A 23477-nucleotide genomic window follows, 5' to 3' on the forward strand; every position below is an offset into this window, starting at 1 on the left:
CCACGCCGGGTCCCGGTCGGCGCCTCTGGCCCCCGCTAACCTCCTCAGGGCGAGCCGCGGGGCGGGGTGGCGGGCCCGGCCGCCGGGGGACGCTGCCCGCCGTGGGGCTGGAGAGGGCCGCGGGGCGCGGGGCGCGGGGCTCCCGGCTCCTCCGGCCGCTGATGGGAGGCGGCGCACCCGCGGGCGAACGACGGCGTCGCAGCCACCATGGGGAACAAGCAGACCATCTTCACCGAAGAGCAGCTGGACAACTACCAGGTGAGCCTGGCGCGCCCCGGTCCCTGAAGCGGCGCCCTCCGCCCCTCCTGTCTTTTTCCGAGACCGCGGGGAAGCCAGTTCTCTGGGGTTCAAATCCTACTCCTGCCTTCAGCGCGCAGCCTGACCTTGGGCTGGTGACTTACCCCTCTCGGAGCCTCAGTTTCCCCGCCGGGGGAACGACAGTGCTTTCCAGGTGGAAATTTGTGTCGGGGACACCTTGCTCCCTTTCCCTTCCTCTCTCTCCCATCCAGCCTTAATGCTGGGTCCAAGCTGGACCCAAGCCACCCCTCCCAGCGACTACCTGGCATTGAGATGGGGAGTTAGAAAGCCTTGTCAGTCCCCACAGTCCCAAGAAGGGTTGGGAGTGGGGTTTTATAGCCCTAATTGTGGTCTTAAGTTGGGCTGTTTATCTGTTGGAGTCTATCCCTCTGGCCCCAACATGGAAATAACTGGAACAAGAAGGTAAGTCAGGTACCATTCTCACATGGCCACTTCTCTAATCTCTGTCAGCACCCCCAATAGCACTCCTTAGATCCTTCTAGGTTCCAGTACCAGCTGTCAGGATCCAGGATCCCACTGTCCTCCCACCCATGTAAAAACTTCTTGTAGATGAAGCCCCCACCCCTGACTTACCAGGATCCCTGGCCAACTGCCCAGCTTACCTCTGCAGCCTCAATTTCTCCAGGTCCCTTGCCTACTGACTGCACTGCCACTACCTCAGAACAGTCTACAATCCCCCAACTGGCCATGCTCTTTCCTCCTTCCCTCCTTTCGTTTCTTTCTTTTCTGTACAGTTTCCTGGGCCTGAGACACCTGTCTCCAGGTGATCTCTCCCAGCCTTCAAGGCCTTACTCTGATACCTCCCCTGACTCCCCCAGGCAGGACTGACAGGACCCTGTTGTCACCACTGTCTTGGGAGAGAGGAACATAGTAGATACCTGGAGCTTTCATGAATATTTGTGTTGGCATGAAGGAAAGCGAGCTTGAAGTGTGGGTCCTTTGATGTGGGTGAAGGTAAAATAAGTGCCCCTTTATCTCCTACTTATCAGTAACACAGATTTCTCAGTTCCTCTTGTGAAGCTCAGGAAGGAAGAGAGTATTTATGGAGAGCTAGATGTATACCTGACACTGTAGTCAATGCCCTCCACGCATCAACTCACTTGACCATCACAGTGAGGTGGATCATTCGCTCCATTTTATAGGAGAGTAAACAGAGGCTAAGGAGCCTTGGACATTCAGGTCTCACTTAGAAATTTGAATAGCAAACCCAAGGCTGGCTTTCTTCCTTTGGGATGAAGTGGGCTGGACTATGTGCTTTTTTGTCCAGAAGACACTCAAAGTTTAAGTGAGACAGACTTTTACCTCCATTATGGCCCTTGTGATAGAGGCAGGTGTGGAGTGTGTTCTAGGGAGGAGTGTTAGCAAGCAGGGGAATGCCTGGAGGTAGCTGGCTTTTGCTTTGTCTGCAAGATTTAGAAACAGTGCAGTGCTTGAATAAGCCCTTGGAAGATGGGTGCATTTTACTCAGCAGTGCATGAGGAGACATTCCAGGTGGAGGTGGCAGTTTGAATAAAAGCTTAGAGGTAGGCATGGGCAAGCAGCCCATACCCAGAAACAATGGTCTGGGGCGGGGATAGGGAGCCCGGGTTCCCACTCAGACCAGCCTATTGGGTTACCCATCAGAGCCAGTCCCAGTGTTGGGTTCTGATCCTTTGCCAGGCCTGGCTAGACCCTGCCAGGCGGGTGGGAGAAATGAGAGACATGAGATCTGAGAGGCCCCATCTCCTTCCCTCTGGCTGTCCAACATGGCCAGCCAGTGCTGGATGGGGTGACCCTGAGTTATAGCCACCTCTGCCCCAAGTGATCACCAGGTTTCTTGGGACTTCCAGCCTGACAGTCTTCTCTTCCTAAGGAAGGGTGCCTTCTTCCTAGTTCCCAGGTGTCATTGGTTCCCAAAGTTTAAGCTTCTGTCTAGGTCACTCTGAATTGTAAATCTATTCCCCAGAACCTTCAAACTCTCAAACAGGCCTCACTACCTTTCCCAGAACCCACCGCTGCTCTTCCAGCCATTCCAACTCTCCATTTTCCTTTAGCCCCCATTTTCAGTTAAGAATAAGTCTCTTTTGTGACTCACCTGGGTACCTCTCCTTTAACCCCAGGGCCCAGCCCTGGTCCAGACCTCCTCAGTCTCCTGGGAATGAGAAGTCTAACTGCTCCTTCCTCACCCCTCCTGTCTGCTCCCTCCACCCCAGCCACTCACTGGCTTTTGCCACAGTTCCTTGGTTCTCTCACTCTTTCTCCCTCTTCCTTCTTTCCCCTTCTATCTCATCTCTTCTGTTCTTTCTCTTCCCTTTTCCTTTCAGTGGACACTGTATATCATCATTATAAAACAAAATTTTTCTATGAAAATAATCCATGAACAAAGAGTTGCATTGACTTCACTGGCCAGTCCCCTCTTGCTGTAGAAGACCCTAGGGAACCATTTATGGAATATGGACTCCTGGTGCAACAAAGGACAGGAGGGATCTTCTGAAAATTCAGGTCCCAGTGCTGCTGCTGGTCCAGGCACCCCATCTTAAGAACCATTGATGTAGAGAGATGTAGTAATCATGATAAGAGCCCAGGTTTAAATGGGAATCTTTTGCATCTTTGCCAGTAGAACCCTTGGGTCAGGACCTGAATACTTCCTTTCTAACCCAGGGCCAATGAGAGAGGGGAGGGGAGGAGGGAGCAGACAGATCAGAAGAGAGGAGATCAGGAACCAGGACCTCTTCATTCCAGGTCTGCCAACAACCCCCTCCTGGCTAGTTAGCAGAGTCCTGGCCCTTGTGACTGGCACCTTCCAACCTCAGAACCAGCCTGCAGCAGAGGGTCATCTGTACCTGGAAGGCTCAGTCAGGCTGCCTGAACCAGGTCTCCAGGGTATCAGCCCACATGGTTCCCAGCCTCTCTGAGTCTTAGACCTGCCAGGCAGGAGTTTTCTGCCTGCTGGGTAGAAGGTGGAGCCACTGCTTCCCCAACCTGAGCCTTTCATGGCTCCCACAGAGGAGCCATTGCCAAAAGCAAAGCCAAGTCCCCCCAGGAGCAGCACCTACATTTCCAAGAAGGGCAAGGCAGCATAGAGTCCTTCATCTAACTCCCAGAGAGCTGCAGGTTGCTCAGAAGGACAGATTTATTGGGCTTCATGGGACCCGGACATTCTTACCAACTATTCCCAGCTGAAGGTGCCCAATGGAGCCCTCCCTGTTGTGGGCATCCTATGGGCATCATTCTTGGCCTGCCTCAACATGCAATCCAATTGACCTGATGTCCAGAGGTTTCAGGTCTTATCCAGGCCAGCCTGGCTGTCTGCAAGCCTGGGCTGCAGCCATTCACCCTGCATCAGAGCAGCTCTGCTCAGCATATGGCCCCAGGAGGCCCTCCAGGCTCTGGGCTCTGCAGAGCCTAAGAGGCCTTCTTCCTTCGTACTGCAACAGTGGACAAAGACAGAGGAGCCCAACAGTGGAGGATACACATAAAAGGCCTTCTCCGTCGGCTATTTTAGGAAGTGCTGGATCCTTTTTACCTCTTTGCTTCCCTCCAAAGCCTGGCATAAAAAACACCATCAAAGGGCTGGGGCTGGGGTTCAGTAATAGAGTGCTTACCTAGCATGTGTGAGGCACTGGGTTCGATTCTCAGCACTGCCTACAAATAAATAAAAAATAAAGGTCCATTGACAAATAAATAAATAAATAGACACCATCAAAGATGCCAGTGGTTTTTACCCACTATAGGCAGACCAGGCCACCAGGTAAGTCCTAGGAGGTTATAATCTGTATGACCTCAGGAGCTGAGTGCTGCCCATTCTGGGTAACCCATCTGGGCCTCCTTAGCAGCCTCCACCCTTTCTTTTGTCCAGATGCTTCCAAGGCTCCCTGCCCATCCTCCTCCTCCACAGCCTCTTCCCCCAGTCCTCCATCCCTCCTCTTTTCCCATTGTGTGACCTTACCCATTTCTGTGGCTTCAGACACTGGATATATACTGTTGCTTCCTCTGTCCACAGTCCTGGAACTTACTGTCTCCCAACATAGGGCTGCTTCCCATGACCATCCAGAATGCACAGTGTACCTTGCACACCTCCATGAGGCCCCATCCTCAGGACCTGAACTAGTGTAATGTGGTGGCCTCAGTGGAGGTCAGAATTTTGTGTCCCAGCTACCTTCCCGTTCTCTCATAGCTTATTCCACTGGCCTTTAAGACAACCTGTGAACTCCAGCTCCTTCTTTACTGTGCACCCCCAAGCATATCTCACAGCCCCACTCCACCCATGCTTTGGCTTCCCAGGCCAGTGGGCAGATGTGGGAGGGGAAATAGAGTCTCTTCTGCCCCCAGCACAGGGCTGTCTGGTGAGGACCTGTGGCCCAAGGGCTCTGAGAAAGGAAGGAGCCTTGGGCCGCACAGCCCACTGTGTGTGTATGTTTTCCCTCCACAGGACTGCACCTTCTTCAATAAGAAGGACATCCTCAAGTAAGTGTGGCTTCTTGTCCACCCTTTTGGGGCTGGGGCTGCAGCAAGGGTGGGGCCGGGGACCCCATGTGGGCTGACTGTAGAAGCTGGAGCTGAGAAAGAGCATCGGAATGCATTTGAGGCCTTAGCTATACCCAACGCCTGCCTTGTGGACTCAAGAACTTCCCACTGCTCCCAAGGCCCTGATCCTCCTACCAGGAATGGAGGGAGCATCCACTCATTACATGCTAGACTCTGGGGTGGGGGGGTTTCAGGTACATTTTCATTTAATTTTCACTGTGACTTTATAACAAGAAGATTCTGTTATCCCCTTTTAAAGATGGGACTCGGCAACTTGGCCCAAGGTACATAGCCAGGGATTGGAGACCTGGCTTCTGACTTCAGGTCCCTTGCTGTGTCCCTGCATCTTGGGGCCTACTACCACAGTATCCCCTGTTAGGCCTCTCTAGTTCCAGCTTTGATGTCCTTTGACTCCTGGGATGTCCAGAAACCAGGGATCTCCTTCCTTCCCTGTCCTCGCAGGTTGTGGGGGTGGTCCTGGACAGGAAAATGAAGGGGCTTGGTAGTCTCAGAGCCCCAGGACCAGACAGTGGAATCACAGAATGCCAGGAAACCTCCTCCATAGCCCTGGCTGGGCTCCTTTGCTCAGGCTATCAGGTGGCATTAAAAGCCAGAGAAGTCTCAGGATCACTTTCCTTGGAGATCGATGGACAGGCTGGGGCTGGAGTTTGGTGCAGCTTCTCAAGATAGCTGTTCTGTAGTTTGTCACTGCCCTAACCACTCTGCTTGGACAGGCAGTGCTCCTCTCTTCGCAGGCTGCCATTTCAACTTGTCCCCTGAGGGGGGTGAGGTGTACCCCACTTCCATCCCCTCAGAGAGATAGGGCTCTCCTTCCACTTCCCAGCTCCATGGCTTCAAGTCAGGTTTGACCCTGCCTGAGTCTCAGCTGCTTCTGGGAAATGGGATGGCAGGACTGCTGTCGAGAGGCAGTAACCCCAGCGTGGTATCTGATAACTGGGATTGGGCCAGAGCTTGAGTGTTGTGAGGGTGAGGACCCCATTGGGACAAGATGGCTCTCAGAATGTAATCTTGCAGCAGTTGCTCCTGGTGTTCTGGTGGCATCTTTGACCTTCCAGAGTTTTGACACAAAGCTTCATTTAAGCCTTGCCACATTTGTCCTCTGCTGTGAGGAGCTCCCAACATCCACTTTGTAGATGCCAGACCCAGACTGATTTTCCTTTAGGTCCACAACCATTTCCATTCTGGCCACCGAAGCCCCTTCCCCCCAAGTCTTTGTGCTGACCATCTCTGCCCAGGGTGCCCTTTCTCATGCCATACTTCCTTCCAGACCCAGCTTCAGTCACTCCCTTCTCTGGGGAGCCTCCCAACTCCCTGCCAGCCCAGTGATCACACAGAGTTCTTACAACTTAATGGTGCTCTGTGGGTTTGTGGGCTCAGATGCCAGCTTCCCTTGAACTTGTTGTCAAGTAAGACTTGGGACTCTCAGGCTGCTCCTGGGATTGCCCCTGTAAATCACTGGTGAGGGCTTAAAGAGTGTGTGTGTGAAGGACGGCCTGGCCACGGAGATGGATCCAGCCTGAGGAGCAGCTGTCACAAGGAAGCAGGCCTGCGGCTGATCCCTGCCCTTCTTGTGGTTTTACTGAGAGCAGCAAGGTTGCCCCTGGGGGGACGAGGGAAGAGTGGCTCAAGGTTAGGAGTGGGAGTCAATATGACAGACCTCTGGGGGTGTTCCTGGCCTCTTTGCAGATGAGGGACTCCAGGCAGTGAGAGTGCTTTGGGAGGACTGTCCTGGCTCTCTGCAGTCTCATCTGCCCACCTCTGCACCCTTTGGTACCCAGCCTTTATAATTCAACAGCAGAGCAAAGGCCACAGCTAAGGTCCCAAAAGCAGTGAAGGACCTCTCCACACACCTGGACACACCCACCCCACTGCTTTGTCACTGGTGTATTCAAGCCCAGACTCTATGTTACTAATCATTGAGGACCCACAGAACTAGACTCAGTGCTTTTCCTATGAAGTGACCATGTGGGGAAGGGGAGGGACGAAGACTGGCATCTGGTCCCTACTATGTGGCACCTTATGTTTCTCCTTGCCACATCTTCAGGGTAGGGACAGCAGTGTTTGCTGGGACTATTTTCTGGGAGGGCCATGTGAGTGGTATTTTAAAGACAACTAAGAGCTACTTGGAGTTCTGTTGCCCACCTGTGTACCTTCAGGTGTAAGGCAGGAGGTGGGATTACCTGTCCCTGGAGGAACCAGGCATGGCCACTTTGGTTCCTTTTTAGTATCAGCTTATTTACTCTTCTCCAGCCTTCTCTCTGGGTACCAGTAGAGGCCAGTGTGACTGATTCCTATCCACCCAGGGAAGCACCCCCCCCCCCTACTGTTTACATCTCAAGTCCAGGCAGCACAACTAAGACCTGGAGCCCAGAAAGGGCAAGGAGCAAAGACCTGCCCAGCAATGCACAGCAGGGCAGCAGCAGGGCCAGACTGACCAGGCCCAGCCTCTGCTAGTCTGCCCTCCTCCCAAGACCTCAGTGCAGCCACCCTGCCCCCACCCGGATGGTTTTCTTGGTAAGCTGCACCCTGAGTACTGACCAGATGGCGAGGAGGAAACCTGAGCAGGAGGCTCTTTGCAGCTTGGGGCCTAGCTTTCTGGCAGCCTTGGGTCAGTGACACGGAGTCACAGATAACCATAGAGCTGATTCTCTACTCCCTCCACCCCTACCCTGGTAGATCCAATTGCTCCCCCAAACACAGCTCTTCTATCTGCTCTCTGAGCCCAAATGGGCAGCCCACCCCATTGGGCCACCCGTCCCTTCAGCCTCCTTGCTGTCTGTGGATCAGATGCTTGAAGCTTCAACTATGGTGTCCCCCGTTACACTGTGCATGAGTGGCTTAGGAGTCCTTGTCCCCTGGGTATAGAGAAAGGCTCACCAAGTTAGTAACCCCAGGTGTTCATCTTGTTGTTACTTTACTGTTTATTTTCTCAGCCTTTAAAAAACTTTGTGTAATCTATTTTTAGTTACTTTTAATTTTTTGTTGCACATCTAATATAAATTACTGTAAAAAAAATTAGAATATAATTTCTAGTATGAGCAAGGCCATGGGTTTGATCCCCAGGAAGTAACACACACACACACACACACACACACACAAACACACAGAAAAGAAAAAGGAAATCCAGTCAACAGAAGACAAAAAATGTACCTTATAATCCTAACCCCCCCCATGAAATAATGACTGCTAATATTTTGTTTTATCTTTTATTTTATTTTATGTTTATCAAAAAGTCAAACAATGTTGTTTTGTAATATGCTTAAAATTGGTTTTTTTAGACAAATTGTAAGAATTTACAAAAGAACTATGGAAAATATATGGTAGATCTGCAAAAAAATTAAAAATAGAATTTCCATTCAATCCAGCAATTCAATTTATGGTATATAATCAAAAGAATTGAAGACAAGTTTGTACTCTCATGTCCTTAGAGCATTATTCACAGTAGCCAAAAGGTGGCAGCAACCCAAGTGCCCCTCAGCAGATGAATGGCTGAACAAAGCACAGTATACACGGGGAAAAGAATATTATTCAGCCTTAAAACAGAGGCATTGGGACACATGCAATACTAGATAGACTTTGAGAACATGATGCTATAAGCCAGTCACAAAAAGACGTACCGTATGATTCCACCTTTGCGAGGGACCCAGAATAGTCAAATTCAAAGAGACACACAGTTGAAGGGTGGTTGCCAGGGGCTGGGAAGAGGGGGAAGTGGGGAGTTACTGTATCATGGGTGTAGAGTTTCAGTTTTGCAAAATGAAGAAAGTTCTGGAGATGGGTAGTGGTAATGTTTGCCTGACAGTGTAAATGCCCTTGATACCATGAAATGTAAACTTAAAAATGGTCGAGGTAGTCAATTTTATGTGCATTTTATTACCATTAAAAGTAATTTTAGGGGGCTGGGGCTGGAGCTCAGTGGCTGAGTGCTCACCTCGCATATGTGAGGCACTGGATTCGATCCTCAGCACAACACACAAAAATAAATAAATAAAACAAAGATATTGTGTCCATCTATAATTAAAAAAAATTTTTAAAGTAATTTTAGTAGTTAAGATGGTAAATTTTGCTATTTTAGCACTATTTTTAAAAAACTAAAAATAGCTAATAAAAAAGAGGGCCATGTCAATGGGATTTTAAAGAGAACTAAGAGCTACTTGGAATTCTCCCACCCTCACTACCCAAGACAACCACTACTAACATTTTAGTAAACAATCTTCTTTTCTGTATTTCTTTTTTTTTTATACAAGCTTTTAAAAAATTATTAAATGGACTCCTATTGTACATTCTACTTTTTTCAGTTTACATTGTGTGAACAACTTTTTTGGACTTTGGTGTTGGGGATGGAACCAAGGGCCTCTTGCCTGGTAAGCATGTGCTTTGCCACAGCAACACCCCCACCCAACTTTCAAGATCATTAGGTATTCTTCTAGAACATTTTAAATAGCTGTGTTTACTGAGTGTCCCTTGATTGATTTAGCTGACATCCAGGTGTCCAAGTTTTCACTATTTTAATTAGTACTGTGGTGACTATCTCTGAGGCACCTTCATGTAACTGCATATTGGAGATTATTTCCTTAAAATAAAGATTTCAGGATCAAAGTAGAATTTTAAGACTTTTGAATTTTGCCCACACTATCGTTACAGGTCTTTTTGTCTTCTGACTTGAATAACCTAAGAGTCTGAAACACAGCTGCCTGCGGGCCAGCATGCACTGTAAATAAATGAAGCTGCCCAGTCTGGGGCTCATTAAAACTAGCAGCTGCAGAAACAGTTGCTCCTCAGTCCCAGCATAATTAGCAAATCCAGATGCATAATTTAAAGTCTTTTAATTTGTACATGTTGGTAACAAAATTCTAAATTTTAATTCAGCTTTTAATTTAATTACTTTATAGTACTGTGTAAAAGTAAAACACAGCATCATTAGAGTATTGCCTTTCTTTCTTTCTTTTTTTAAGTACCAGGGATTGAACCCAGGGCCTTTGCAAGTGCTTTACCGGAGAGCTAAATCCCTAGCTCCTGGTATTAACTCTTTCTTATTAGGAATATACACTAATTATCTTAACTACCTAAAATATTATACCCCTTGATAAAGTTTCATGTTTTTAGTATTCATTTCATATTAATTCTATACTTAGCTGGTTTTGTTTTATTGCTTCTTTAAAATTGTGAATTAGTGTTTTTGTTTGTTTATTTGTTTTTAGCAGTACCCAGGATCAAACCCAGGGTCTCACCCTTGCTAGGCAAGCACATTGCTACTGAGCTACATCCCCAGCCACTGAATTAGGTCTTTTTAATCATTTGTTATTAGGCTAATGTTGATATATAGGAAAGCTGTTACATAGAAAATCTTCTAAGCTCTAATTCAAATATAATTTTTTTTTTGTTTTCCAACAAGTAATGATGATTTGCCTCCTTCTTTCCAACATTTGTATGTACTGTTTTATTGTTTTAACTAATTATATTAACTAGCACTCCAGAGGGAACGTGTTATATAATAATGGTGATTATAGGCATCCCACGTTTATGGGTTTATTTCCAGTATTTTAAGTATGATTTTTGTTTTTTTGTGGGGGAGTATTGGGGATTGAACTCAGGTCACTTTGTCCTCAGTACCCTTTATTGGGGGAATGGTGACAATGTTTAGATTGTCTTCCAGAGTGATTTAGGTTTTCAAATTCTTCTTAGGTTTACCTTAAAGAAAAAAATTCTAACATTATTCATCATTTTAGGACAGATCTGTGTACTAGGGCAGAAGCTGCCTTCCCACCCTAGCAGAACCTCCTCAACCCTGGAGAAGCATTTCCAGCCCCTCTCTCAAACCCTCTCCTTCCAGGAAGCCCCACACATGTCAGGTAACATGCTAATAGCTACAGTTGAGAGCCAGGATGGTTGTTTGTTTTTGTTTGTTTGTACTAGGGATTGAACCCAGGGGTGCTTAACAAGCCTTTTTAAATTTTTGAGACAGAGTCTCACTAAATTGCAGAGGGCCTTGCTAAGTTACTGAAGCTGGCTTCGAACTTGGCAATCCTCATGCCTCAGCCTTCCAAGTCACTGGTATTACAGGTGTGTGCCACCATCACTCAGCAAGAACCAGGTGGTTTTATGAACATCATCCTGTTTAGTTCTCATAAGTGTGACAAGAGCAGGGTGGCCCCCATTTCTGAAAGGGAAATTTATTTTTCTTTTTTTTTAATTTGTTTTAATTAGTTACACATGACAGTACAATGACCATTTATTTTTCAAGGATTACTCCACTTACCCAAAGCCACTCTGCTAGTGAGAGGGTGTTTCCAACCTCAGCCTGACCTAGGCTCCTGCTGCAGCCTGACATGAGGCTTTAAGCCAGCCTTCACATTTTGTCTTATGCTCTGGAGCAATTCAAGTAGCACAAATATTATTTCTGGTCCTAGATGTATAAGACAGATATATAAATCATCTTGAACTCAGTACTCTTTATTGGGTGAATGGAGATTTAAGCCGGCCCCCAGAAATAGCCGAGCATCATACTCCTGCACACATACTGTGGATTGGGTGTCAGAGTCAAGTGGGAAATATAAAAATTGGAAACACAATGGATCTGTCAATATATGGATTGCAAAACAATTTGTGGTTGTAGGGTTTGGGGAGTGTTTTTCTCAGTGCAGGAAATAGAAGCAAAGAAAGTCCTTGAGCACCCTCTTATGGAAAATCCCCACTTGATCCTGACACCCTGGTTTTTGTTGACTCTCCCACACCCAAGGGATAAATTCTCGGGGCTTGCCCACCTCTAGCTTCCTCCAAGTCATGGAGCTTTGTGAATTCAGGCCCTTGTAAGAGGATGGGTGGCTGGAAAGGAGGCTTGTGGCATTTTGCTTTTCGTTTGCCCTGGACAATCTCTGAACCAGGTGTTGATGACATACATGCTTGCCAGAGTGGCTTGACTTGCAGGAGAAACAAGGAGATCCTGGGTTCAAGTCTCATCCCCACTTCTCACTGGTTGTTTAAGTAGGGAATAGGCATTTAACCCTTGAGCCTTAGTTATCCACCTGAAAAATAGGAGGCTAATATCTACCTCTCAGGATGGTATGGGAATTAAAATAAGAAAAATAACTCTCACAGCCTTAGCTCAGGGCCTGGCACAAGTGAGCCCTGGGAGCTGAGTTCCTTTTGTGTGTGAGCTGGGGAAGTAATTAAATGCTCTGCTTAACACCAAGAATTGGGTGGATCCCAGTGAGGTTCAGGTAGCTGTGTTGAAGGATTTGCTAAGAGAGGTTCAGAGTTGGGCCACTTAGAAGACCTGGGCTGACCCAGACCTTGAGGTGGTAGGACAGCCCAGGCCCAGGCCCAGGTGTATGGGGCCATACCTGATCTAATCCTAGTAGCCTGTGGCCTCACCTTGGACGGTTTACCTACCTCAGCCCCTAGAGGATCACTTGTTTCCCCCAATCCTCTTACCAGCAGCACTTCATTGAAACAATTCATATGAATGCAATTTTACCGGCCTTGGGATGGAGGCTATTCTCTGGAATGGCAGGAACCTGGACCAAGGGACACAAGGCAAAGGAGGCCTGGATAATGAGATGGTGTCAGGATGCTTCTCATCCCCAAGGGTCCATGCAGCATGCTGAAGTGGTCTTGTGTTCCAGAAGGGCGTGGCCTCCTGAGTCCAGGGCAGGAGATGGGATGGGAGCCTGCAAACTGAGCCATCAGTGAGGAGGGCTGGACCCAGGGCAATGGGCTTGGTCCTGATGGCTCCCTGCTCTAGGCAAGTTGCAGGTAACCCATTCACAGGGGCTTCCTGAGGATGTAAGGGCTGCTGGAGCTCTTCAGAGACCAACCCTGAGGGCCCATGTTGGGGAAGAGGGAACTGGGCCTTGGTTTTGCAGACCCCCAGGAGTGGCAGAAAGAAGAGTGGTTAAGAATTTCTACTCTGGATTTCCAGTTCTGGATTTGTTCCCTGGTGCTCTATATGTCCTAGTTGTGTGGCCTTAGATAAATCACTCTTATCCTCAGCTTCATTTGCTGAGCTATAAAATGGGGTCACAATGCATCTTTCTACCCAATGATAAGGAGGATATCAAGTAAGGTGACATGTCAAGTCTCAGCATATTGCGTGAAGCACAGAAGACTCTTAAGGTCCCAAGGATGAGGGTGATGGTGATGGGGTGTGTGTAGTGGAAACGGGAAGGGTCTGGACACAGTCTGATTGTCAGCACAGGGGTTCAGGCAGAATCTTCTTCCCTCCCAAGCTTCACAGTCTTGTGGGCGGAGCTGAGGTAGGTTTTTGGGGGCAGAGGCCCACACAGAGCAGCATTGGTCCACTGGGGGATCAGGGTGGCACCCCCTCCAGTGCTTTTCCTCTGTTTCCCTCAAAGGCTTCATGCACGGTTCTACGAACTGGCCCCCAACCTTGTTCCGATGGACTACAGGAAGAGCCCCATTGTCCATGTGCCTATGAGCCTCATCATCCAGATGCCGGAACTCCGGGTATGTGAGAGGCCTTCCCAGTTGGACTGTGGGGATGGGGAATCTGCACTTCTGGATGGGCAGCAGAGGCACCCAGCTCTGGGTGAATCCTTGCTGCACTCTTTGTGGTTCTGTGGCTCTGAGCTGACCACTGAACCTCTCTATGCCTCAGTTTTCTCATCTGCACTCTTATGAATAAATGTGGGGAATCAGTAGGGTTACTGTGGATCAGTGGCTGCCCTGCTGCTCAGCCTTTGGCCTGTGCCCACCTGCCTGCCCCTTCATGAAGTGGCCTCTGTACTTGACAGATGTTATATCTGCCCTTTTAGACAATTTTTCTGTCTCTTCTTTGTCTGGCTGTGGCTTCTTGCAAGGTCAGCGTGGGCATCCATGGCTCACTTCTCAGAATTGAACATAGCACAAATCACCTGAAAATCTTTTCAGAATGCTGATTCAGGTTCAGTGCATCTGGGGTAAGTCAACATTTTATTTTCTCACTAGCTCCTGGGTGAGGCTGGTCCTCAAACCTCCCATTTCATTTCATTTCATTTCATGAGTTCCTCACCCAGAATATGTAAAGTGCATTTCAACATTAAGGAAACATTTTGGAGCTGGATGTGTTGGCACACTGTAGTAAGTCAGCAACTCAGGAGGCTGAGGCAGGAGGATTGCAAGTTTAAGGCTTGCCTGAGAAACTTAGTGAGACTCTGTCTCAAAATAAAAATAAAAAAGGCCAGGATGTAGCTCAGAGTTAGAGCACCTCTGAGTTTGATCCCCAATTCCAAAGTGGGGAGAAATATATCTGGGTGCAACTCCACATGCCATGGTGCTTTGCAGATGACCCCTCTCCTAGGACGTGGGGCCACAGCATTACCCAGCATCCTCATGGGACTGCACCTGGCTGACTGGAGTCATGAGAGACAGTGAGCCCAAGCCTTGCCTCTGGACAAGCACCAGCCTGGCCTAAAGAGGGGTGGGAGACCATGCTCAAAGGGTCATGGAGAGCATAAGGCACTCATGGGCAGAAACCATGTGCTCTGTGTCTGAGCTCTGGGCTGGGCACTGAGTGGGGCTGGCCAAGTGCTAGCCCAGTTGTGATGGAAGGAACCCAGGAGTGTGGGACTCTGCACGATTTGGTATTAGAGAAAGGAGTCAGTGTACAGCCCCCGGGGGAGGCAGTACTGGGGGTGGTCTGGGAGAATTGGTTGCAGGCCTGGTATTTGAACCATCTCTGTGACTCCTACAGCATGTCCTGTCCTGTTATCCAACCCTTTGGGGCTCCACTTCTGGCTCCCACCATCCTGGCTTGACATGACCTGAGCTGCCCATGCCAGGGAAAGTCTTCTCTTGCCAAGGACAGAACCCTATCCATCAAGGCAGAAGCCTCTGTGAGCTGCCCTGGGAAATGACACAAGGCCCGGCTCCTGCCTCCCATGAGTGCACAGAGGCTCTGCTGAGCTGGAGAGCTTGTTTAGTTATATGACATGACTGATGGAATGCTTCTATGCTGGGCCTTGCATACTTTAACTCCTTGAATCCTCTAGCAACTCTTTGGAGTAGGTGCTATTACTGTTCCCATTTTGCAGATGGGGAAATGGAGGCTCAGAGGCTTTTCTAAGCCCACGCTGCCTGTCAGCAGTCTGCTTATTGCTGTGATTATTTTCCTCAGGAGAATCCCTTCAAGGAAAGGATCGTGGAGGCTTTTTCTGAGGATGGCGAAGGGAACCTCACCTTTAATGACTTTGTGGACATGTTTTCCGTGCTTTGCGAGTCAGCTCCCCGAGAGCTCAAGGCAAACTACGCCTTCAAGATCTATGGTAAGAAGGGTCTGGAGGCAGGGAAGTGGTATTCAGGGCCATCTGGCCATCCAGTTACTGCTGGCTCCCACCATGGGAGACACCAAGAACAACAAGGCTGACCTCTAAAGAGTGCTGGTCCAGGGCTGTAGTTGTGGCTCAGTGGTAGAGCACTCACTTTGCATGTGTGAGACCCTGGGTTCGATCCTCAGCACCACATAAAAATAAATAAGTGAAATAAAGGTATTGTGTCCAACAACAACTAAGAAAAAAAAAAAATATATATATATATATATATATATATATATATTTTTTTTTTTTTTTTTTAAAAAAGGAATGCTGGTCCAGCATGGGAGCAGTGAGGGATACATTCTGCCTGAGAGCCATCCTCAGGGGTCCTAAGAGCAGAGAAGGAAGAGACTTGCCCTCCATGGGTTGGGGTTAGTGTGAGGCGGGAGTCACATGTGATGTCATTTAATCAGGGCCTGGAGGATTTGAGAAGATTTGGCAACTGGACACTTGGGAGTGTTAAGCCCTGGCAGAGGGGGCAGCCTATAAGGACTCAGAGAAACAGGAAGGCACAGGACTTAATAAGATAAAAGAGGTTTGGGACAGGATGGGGCTTGTGGCAGTGTGGGTCTGGAGAGGTAAACTGGGGCCAGGTTGTAAGGAGCCAGCCTGGGAGTTTGGGTCTAATGCTCAGGGCACCGGGTACTGCAGGGTGTCCAGGGGAAGGGAAGCTGTGTTTTGAAAGATCTCTCAGAAACTTTGGGGTGTGAACAGGAGCCAGACTGAATCTGGGGCCCAGAGAGGAGGTGTGGGCCCGTGGTGGGAAGGCTGAGCAGCAAGAGAGGCCCCCAATGTGCCAAGGGTAAGGGGGCTCTTCATTTCACCCTAGCACAGCACAACCCTCTGCCCCGTTGTCTCACTGGCCACCAGAGGGCGCTGGGCACTCAGGAGTCTCAAAAGCATACAACTTCACATAGCTTACATTGCTGTGTCAGAGGCAATGAGCCCAACAGGCACAAGGGCATTGGTGTCAAATCCTCAGACTATCCTTAGATGGGGGACATTGAAGTCCAAGGAGGGGCTAGAACCTTCCCTAGACCAGAGAAGCCAATGACAAATTTGTCCTTGGTATTTGGAGCAGCTGGTGGATTCTAATGCAATGGGACCCATTAGGGGATGACTTCATTTTGTAATTGTCGTGTTTATTTCAAAGGATTTTGGTTTAGATATATCTGTGCACTCACATTGTCTTTGCATATGAGAAAGACAGTACCTGCTTGTCCACCCTCCACAAACTGTGGCTTCATGGTTCATGTATGAACCATATAAAATGCTTCCCAAATTGCACCCATCATCCCTCCAAACTTAGACCCCAACATGTTGCTTCTGGGAAGGGTTATTGTCCACCAAAGTCGGGGAAGAGCACACAAAGGCCTCAATTTCCTTTCATGAAATGGGCAGAGGAATCCAGCCAGCCAGCAAGTCTTTCCAGAGTACTGCCTGCGTGTCCCTCCAATGGCAAAAATGAATCCCACGTGTGCCTGCTCTGGAGGCCATCACAAGCAAGTGTGGAGGTGGACAGTACAGGGTACTCCCAAGGGCTTTAGGCTCTAGTACCAGCACCGACTGGGGACCTCAGGCAGGTCTCCTCTGATCCAACTCTGTTTTCTCATCTGTAGAGTGGGAATTCTAGGTCTACCTATCTAGTAGGTATCATTTAAAAACTAAGTGAGGAAAAGCATGCTGTGCTCATATTGCAGTTATTCTCTTCCTCACTACCATTAATGTCAGTTAGCTTAGTAGGCTAATCTGCAGCTGTGTCAGGAGGAGCTCAGTGAAGGGGACCCTTATGTCTAGAAAGCCCCTCTTGGGGCGGGGGGGATTTGAGGGAAACTTCCCCAGGTGTTTGCTGGGCAAGGCATCCCAGGCAGGAGAAACTGCAGGTGAAAGATCTGGCAGTTGGGCTGAGAATGGTGAGGAGGGGTGGAGTTCATCACCATGATGATCCTTTGTGTAGCTCATTCCTTGAATCATTTTGCTGTGTGGGGCAGTGGTAGTGCCTTTTTTCAGTACAATCAAACCATGCTCCCTGCTCTGTGCATATGAAGGCCAGCCAATAGCCTCTGAGGGGCTTCTGCATCTCCTGACTTGGTGTGTGTGTGTGTGTTTAACTGACAGGTGAAATTGTATGTGTTTATCATGTACAACATGATGTGTGACTACATGTTTGACTTGAAACCTGCCTTAGGCAATGTGGTCCCATTTAGAAAGCAGAGGTCTTAAAGTCATATAGGCCCCAGTCAGAATCTCTGTTCCATCTCTGACTGTCTCTGTGATCTTAAGTCGGTCACTTGGCCTTCTTGAGCTTTGATTTCCTCAGCTCTAGAAGCCCACAGGGGGTAAGGCCAGAAGGGACATTTGGCCTGAGCCCTAAGTTCCTGGAGAGCCTCAGATTTGGAACTGTCTCTGACTGGGTTTACATATAGTCATTGTAGGGTTTTGTAGGTACTCTGAATATTAACTTGTTAACTGGATATTTAAGCCATATTTTATGGGTGAGACCCTCTTGCACCCCATCAGCTGGCACAAAGATCCAGTATCCCTAAAGTGTGCCTAGAAATGCTTTGGGGACTTTGAGGCTTGGAGAGGTCAGTGTGACCAGCAAGGAGGAAGGGGTATTATAGGACCAGACCTGAAGGAACCCACCCCTGGCCTAAACATCTCCAATCCATGCCACCCACCCCACAGACTTCAACACTGACAACTTCATCTGCAAGGAGGACCTGGAGCTGACACTGGCCCGGCTCACCAAGTCAGAGCTGGATGAGGACGAGGTGGTGCTCGTGTGTGACAAAGTCATAGAGGAAGCTGACCTAGATGGCGACGGCAAGCTGGGCTTTGCTGACTTTGAGGACATGATCGCCAAGGCCCCTGATTTCCTCAGGTGCTGTCACCCCAGGGACTGGGCTTGGGGAGGGAAGATCAGAATGTTGGGGCCACATCCAGGAGGACTGTTCTTATGGTACCTCCATGGTTAATGATGTACAGACCAGAAAGCAATAGGTCATCATCAAGGCTCAAATCCCCTTCATGTGTGGCTGGCCTTGTTCTTTGAAGGACCAGACTCTCCTGGGAAGGATACAGACCTTCAGTTATGACGGGTGCTGGAAACCTGGAGGATAGCTGTTGGTTCCTCTGAACCTTCCTTCCCTTGGGGTGATTAATTGTGCCTCTGTGCAGGCTACCCTAAGGAACTGGCCAGGGGTGGGCCAGTTCTTTTTTCCTAAGGAGCCTCTACCTGCCCCATCCAGGACCCCTCACCCTCTCCTTTCCTTGCTCTCTTTCCAGCACTTTCCACATCCGGATCTGAGGACACTGCCAAGGCTGTAGAACCTGGAAGCTCACCACCCAGCTCTGCTGCCTATACAGGTGTGGCTGCATGCTTCCCAGGAGAGGAATGGCAGCCTCTGGGGTTTACACCCATGAACATTTCCTGTGGCCCTTTCAGCAAAAAAGAAAGAAAGGAAAAAGAAAAAAAAAAAAACCTTAACGAGAGAAGTGGGTTGTGAGGAGTAGGACCCTTCCCAGGACTCCCAGTGGTCCAGCCCCAGGACACATAGCCCCTGAGCAGACCCTTCCATCCACCCCTCTCTCCCCATCAGAAATGTCCCCCCTGGGAAGGGAAAGAAGAAAACCCAATAGAAAGTGGTGGGGTCTGACTTGACCATGTGCTGGGTTGATACCCCAGTCACCCAGGGCAAATACAAAAAAAAGAGAGAGAGAGGTCAGGGTTTTAATGAGCTGTACAATCTTCTTCCAAAATCCAAGGCTGAGCTGTGCCCGACTCTGGCCTGTTCCTCTTCCCACCACTCCCCAATGTGAAGCTGTGTGAGCGGTGGGTCCAAAGGGCTCTGTCCCTGTCTGTCCCTGAGTTTGAGCACCACCCTATCCAACCTCCCCAGTGATGTGGAATCCTCACTGGTGTGTGCTGTCCACAGATTTGTGAACTCCTGGTAGTAAAACACTCTGTGTCCCACACACTCGGTGTCTGCCAACATTAGGAAGTGTTCAGTGGTACCTATTCTCCTGGTCCTTAAAATCCCACTGAGAGTGCCTGGCCTCACAAGGTTACACACACCTCTTTTGCCTGACTCTGACTTTCATTTCAGTGCTGTGCCTTCGGGAGGAAGGCATACCACACCTATGCCTCACATTTTCCAGTGAGCCCCACAAAGGACAGAGGAGGATTGTTTCCATTTCACTCATAACAATAATTCTCGCTAACATTTGTGGACTTAGGGCTAGCACCTTTGCTTTCAACTCTTCCTCCCAGAGTAGGGATTCATAGCCCATTTTTCTGATGGGAAAGTTGCATAGCCAAGTGCCCCTAAGGATAGATTTTCCCTACAAATGTGCACTGAGCCAAGTCTGCCCAGGGTCTGGGGTGGAGAGGAGGGGGCCCTATGATCTTCCATCTGGAGATGGTTAATTGTGGTCTCTGTCTCCTCTGGAGGCAGTGCAGAGGGGGACAGCTAGCCAGGTGCTCACCCTTATAGAGGTGGGGGCACATGGATGAGGAAGGATGTAGGACAAAACAGGAAGGATCTCAGGAAGAGCTAGCCTGGCCCGAGGGAATGATCAGAGCAAGAGACCTGAGTGCCCTGTGTCCAGACCTGGTGTCTAGACAAGACTCTGAGGGCTCCTTAGAGACAGGGCCACCAGGTTGTAGCTGGGTCTCATGGGCGGAGTCTAAGATCCAGTCCAAAGGTCAGTACTGGCTGAAAGCAGAAGGCAGGTGAGGGTGACCTGGCCACACAGGGATGGCTACTAGGTGTCCACTGGGTGATTCCAGATGTCACCCAGCAGCCCATCTCAGGCTGACCTCAAACTGGATCCTGTCTAACTAAGAAGTGTCTGCTCAAGCCCTGACCAGCTCTGTGGTACCAAATGGCCTACTCTTGTCTAGGCCTTAGTTTCTTCATCTGTAGCACAAAGAGATTGGACTGGTGCTTCTTAGGATCTGCCCAGCATGCACGGTGAGGCTGGGATCAAAATAGGGGACAGGGAATAGCCAAGGAGCAGTTCTTGGGAGCCTGGCCTGCTCCAGGGTCACAGCCATGGCCTGGAGGCTGGGTCTTTGTAGCCACATCCCTGGCCTCTTGTTCTGGTCCCCAGGGAACAGAAGCAAAGGATATGGCTCCTGACCCTCCCCTCCTTCCTGCTGATAGGTCCTTGAGAAGGGGAACTGGTTTTGTTCTCAAGAGCAATTGTATGATGTCACTCAGCCTGTTAGGAAAATGTCTGTCCTGGCCCAGGGCCTGCCATATGTTTGGCAAGTGGACTCTGTCCATCAGCCCAGGCCTCTACATGTTCACCTAAGAAATAGGGTTGCTGGCCCCTGTCTTTGACCAGTACCCATTCTCTGGTCTTATTCCCTCCTCTGCATGAACCGGAGTCCCTGGGAAAACAGGACACAGCCAGCAACTGCAGGTGGCTGGAAAGTCCCTCCCACCTCTTCCCAGGTAGGCATCCCGTCTGTGTCTCTGGGGCACTGGTTGGGCCCAAGGTTCCCGAGGGCCACCTGCAGGTGAGCTGAGGGCTTCACAATAATCCATGGCATAGCCTGGATACTAGGAAACCCACTGGATTCCAGGCCTTCCTCAGAATTTAGCCTTCTTGTCTGCGAAGAACAGCCTCCGGAGCTTGTCAGGCTGCAATAAAGGAGAAGATGCTGGCACCTGGGGTCCCTGAACAGGGGAGGAAAGACCCTGGCTTAGAGACCCATCAGCATTGGCCTGGGGTTGGGGTCCAAGCCCAGGAAATGGGGCCAGGTTGGAATATTGATGATTGCTCCCACAAGCCTCTTTCAGTGCCTGAAACTCAGTTTGGGCAGAAGGATTCACCTGCCTCTGGTTAAGAAGAGGGAAGAGGAAGGAGTACCAAAAAAAAAAAAAAAAAAAAGTGGAAAATAAAGCTCAGCTTACTCCCTAAGTGCTCTAACCCCAAGTTCTGCTCCCCAGCTAGGGCCCTGAGTCTGCATTCATGAGGCAGAATCGGGGAAGGGTTGACCCAGGGCCACTGGTTTAGGAGAAGACACAGGACAACAGCCAGCAGACATGGGATGTGGCTTCTGAGGTCCTTATAGGACTGCCCACTGACTGGCCCAGGAGGGTCAGGACCTCAGAGGTTGTTGTGTGGGGGGACATGGGCTCAGCCTGCCCTTAGGGAGTTGCTGGAGGGGTTCCCTGGAGGCTTTTCACCTAAGATCTCAGGGTGTCTAGGGTTTCTAGTGCCTGAGCCTGAGGCCATGCCCACAGGCAGGGGACTCTGTGATCCCACTGTTGCCAGGCATAGGCAGAGTGCAGCCAGAGCTGAGGGCACAGGAGGCCTCCTTTGCTTCCCTGGGAACCCTGGGCTAGCCCCATCCCCAACTGCTTCCCTCTGCTCTCCAGATCCCCAACTTTTCCTCTTCTTCCTTATTAGAAACCCTCAGAATTAACAGCCCTATCCTCCAAGAGCTTTCTCTGTGCTGTGTCCAGAGCGCAAGAGGATGTCTAGCACTATCCTTGGGCAGATGCTGCTGGATACAACCAGAGGATCGGCCCATTATTTTACAGAGCAGGAAACAAAGGTCCTGGATAGGGTTGCTAAATAATATAGAATGCCCAGTTAAATTTGAATTCAGATAAATAGGGAATAATTGCAGTTACTTGAGATATTTTTTTAAAAAATATTTATTGTTTATCTGAAATTCAAATTTACTTATATGCTCTATATTTTATCATGCTAAATCTGGCAACCTTAGCTGCCAGGGAAGTTGTCTTGCCCAAAGTTACAAAACTAGGAGTGGCTCAACCATGATTAGAGCTAAGGGGCCCTTCTTCATTTCTCAGAGCTCCAAGGCCCCTGCAGTGGCTGAGAGAGGGCCAGAGAGCCTGGTCTGCTGCAGAGAAAGCTCTTAGATGGGCTTGAAGGCCCCATCTAACACTCAAGCAGCTGCTTTTCTCGGTACTATCTCCACCAGGTGGATGTCAGGGCTAGAAAATTGTGGGCAATGGAAGTGTCCTGACCTGCCAATGCCTAAAAGCTACAGGTCCCCTTACTGTCACCGGCTGTTCCCTAAGATCAGGTAGCCTCCCATCCCACCCATAAAGCTCACCTTGTGTGTTCGTCCAGACTCCTTGCTCTTGGCTGCTGGGATTTGCTCATAGGTGTTCCCAGGCTCTGGGAGCTCTGGGGTCCCCAAGATCTTCTCATAGCCACAGTCCACAGGCCTTGACAGTTTGCTATATGTGGGACTGGCCCCAGGATGTGGAGGCCTGACTGAGCCACTCCAACAAGCTGGAATCTGCTCATAAGGACTGCCTCCTTGGTCTGCTGTCCCAACAAGCTCATAGGAATCTGCAGAGCTGCCCTGGGAGCAGGACTGAGCCTCGTGACCTTGTTTCAGAAACCCCTGCCTCCAGGTAGCAGCCCGAGATCCCAGGACCTCAGAACTGGGGGCCAGGAGAACCCCCCAGGACGTGGAAGACATGATAGAGCCCTGGTCGGGGCTCATCCCAGAGAGGGCAGGCCCTGGGCCATCAGGTCTATTCTGGTCTCCATCTGAAGGTCTCTTCAGAACCTCCCTGCCTAGGGAGCAGGCCTGGCTGCTAGCTGGAATTGACCCATGCCTGCTGGATGCTTCTGTGCCCGGGCCTAGCCGTGCCTGGTTCATCTTCTTCAGGTCTGCGTAGATGATGTCACTGGGGCCTGAAAAAGACTCGTCCAGGAGGGAGGTACTCCTCTCAGGGAGGGGGGGTACCCTGATGGGGGTCTGGGGAGAGAGGGACAGAGAACCTCTTAAAGGGTACCCCATTGCTAGGATGCCCTCAGGTTAACTGGACTCTCTCAGATAAGCTGAGGCCCCTGTCTTGGCCTCAGTTCACCTATTACATGCCAGAGTTAGGAGATGACATTCAGGGTCCCTGCCAGCTCTCGTGCTCAAGGATTACAATCTTCACCTTGACATTTAAGGCCTTTGGCCACCAGCTCAAGTCCTTACTCAAGCTTAGTCTGCCCTGTTCCTTCTGCCTCCAGTGTGGTCCACTGGTCCCTCAGAACCCCTGAACCCACCTACTTACTGCTGTCCCCATCAGAGTTGCCCACCCCCAATTCTATCACTGGTGTATCCTTTCAGCAAATACTTAGTGAACACCAGCTATGTGCCAGCCAGTCTTGGGCACTAAGGGCTCAGTGGCAAGCAAGATCAGCCCTTGGGAGCCTATGTTCTAATCTGGACATGGGCAACACAAGGCTCTATTACATAGAATAAGGGGACTTTATATACTGTATGCTACTACTTGATCACAGTATAATGTGGTGTCACATCACAATCAGTAC

At 49.6% G+C, this 23477-nt stretch overlaps 2 protein-coding genes across 5 annotated transcripts in view; one reads left to right on the forward strand and one right to left on the reverse strand.

Moving 5' to 3' along the window:
* Cib2 (calcium and integrin binding family member 2) lies at positions 1-19133 on the forward strand. 4 transcript variants are annotated; one of them, XM_076851216.2, is made up of 7 exons: positions 206-258; positions 4730-4764; positions 10575-10697; positions 13200-13311; positions 14960-15107; positions 17844-18039; positions 18444-19133. In XM_076851216.2, exons 4-7 carry the CDS (start codon positions 13243-13245, stop codon positions 18463-18465), a joined length of 435 nt encoding a protein of 144 aa, XP_076707331.1. In that variant the 5' UTR covers positions 206-258; positions 4730-4764; positions 10575-10697; positions 13200-13242; the 3' UTR covers positions 18466-19133. The 4 variants fall into 4 exon arrangements, with proteins under 4 accessions (XP_076707333.1, XP_076707330.1, XP_076707332.1 ...); XM_076851215.2 differs by lacking the exon at positions 10575-10697 and having other exon boundaries at positions 123-258; XM_076851217.2 differs by lacking the exon at positions 4730-4764 and having other exon boundaries at positions 171-258.
* Positions 18844-23477, reverse strand: part of Sh2d7 (SH2 domain containing 7) — a 9177-nt gene continuing 4543 nt past the window's right edge. The window contains exons 4-5 of the mRNA XM_076851214.2: positions 22255-22911; positions 18844-20806 (exon numbers count right to left, since the gene is read on the reverse strand). Of these exons, the coding sequence (XP_076707329.2) occupies positions 20756-20806; positions 22255-22911 (708 nt within the window). The 3' untranslated portion in view covers positions 18844-20755. The remainder of the gene's footprint in view (positions 20807-22254; positions 22912-23477) is intronic.

This window comes from Callospermophilus lateralis, chromosome 3 (assembly GCF_048772815.1).
Source record: "Callospermophilus lateralis isolate mCalLat2 chromosome 3, mCalLat2.hap1, whole genome shotgun sequence".
NCBI lineage: Eukaryota > Metazoa > Chordata > Mammalia > Rodentia > Sciuridae > Callospermophilus > Callospermophilus lateralis.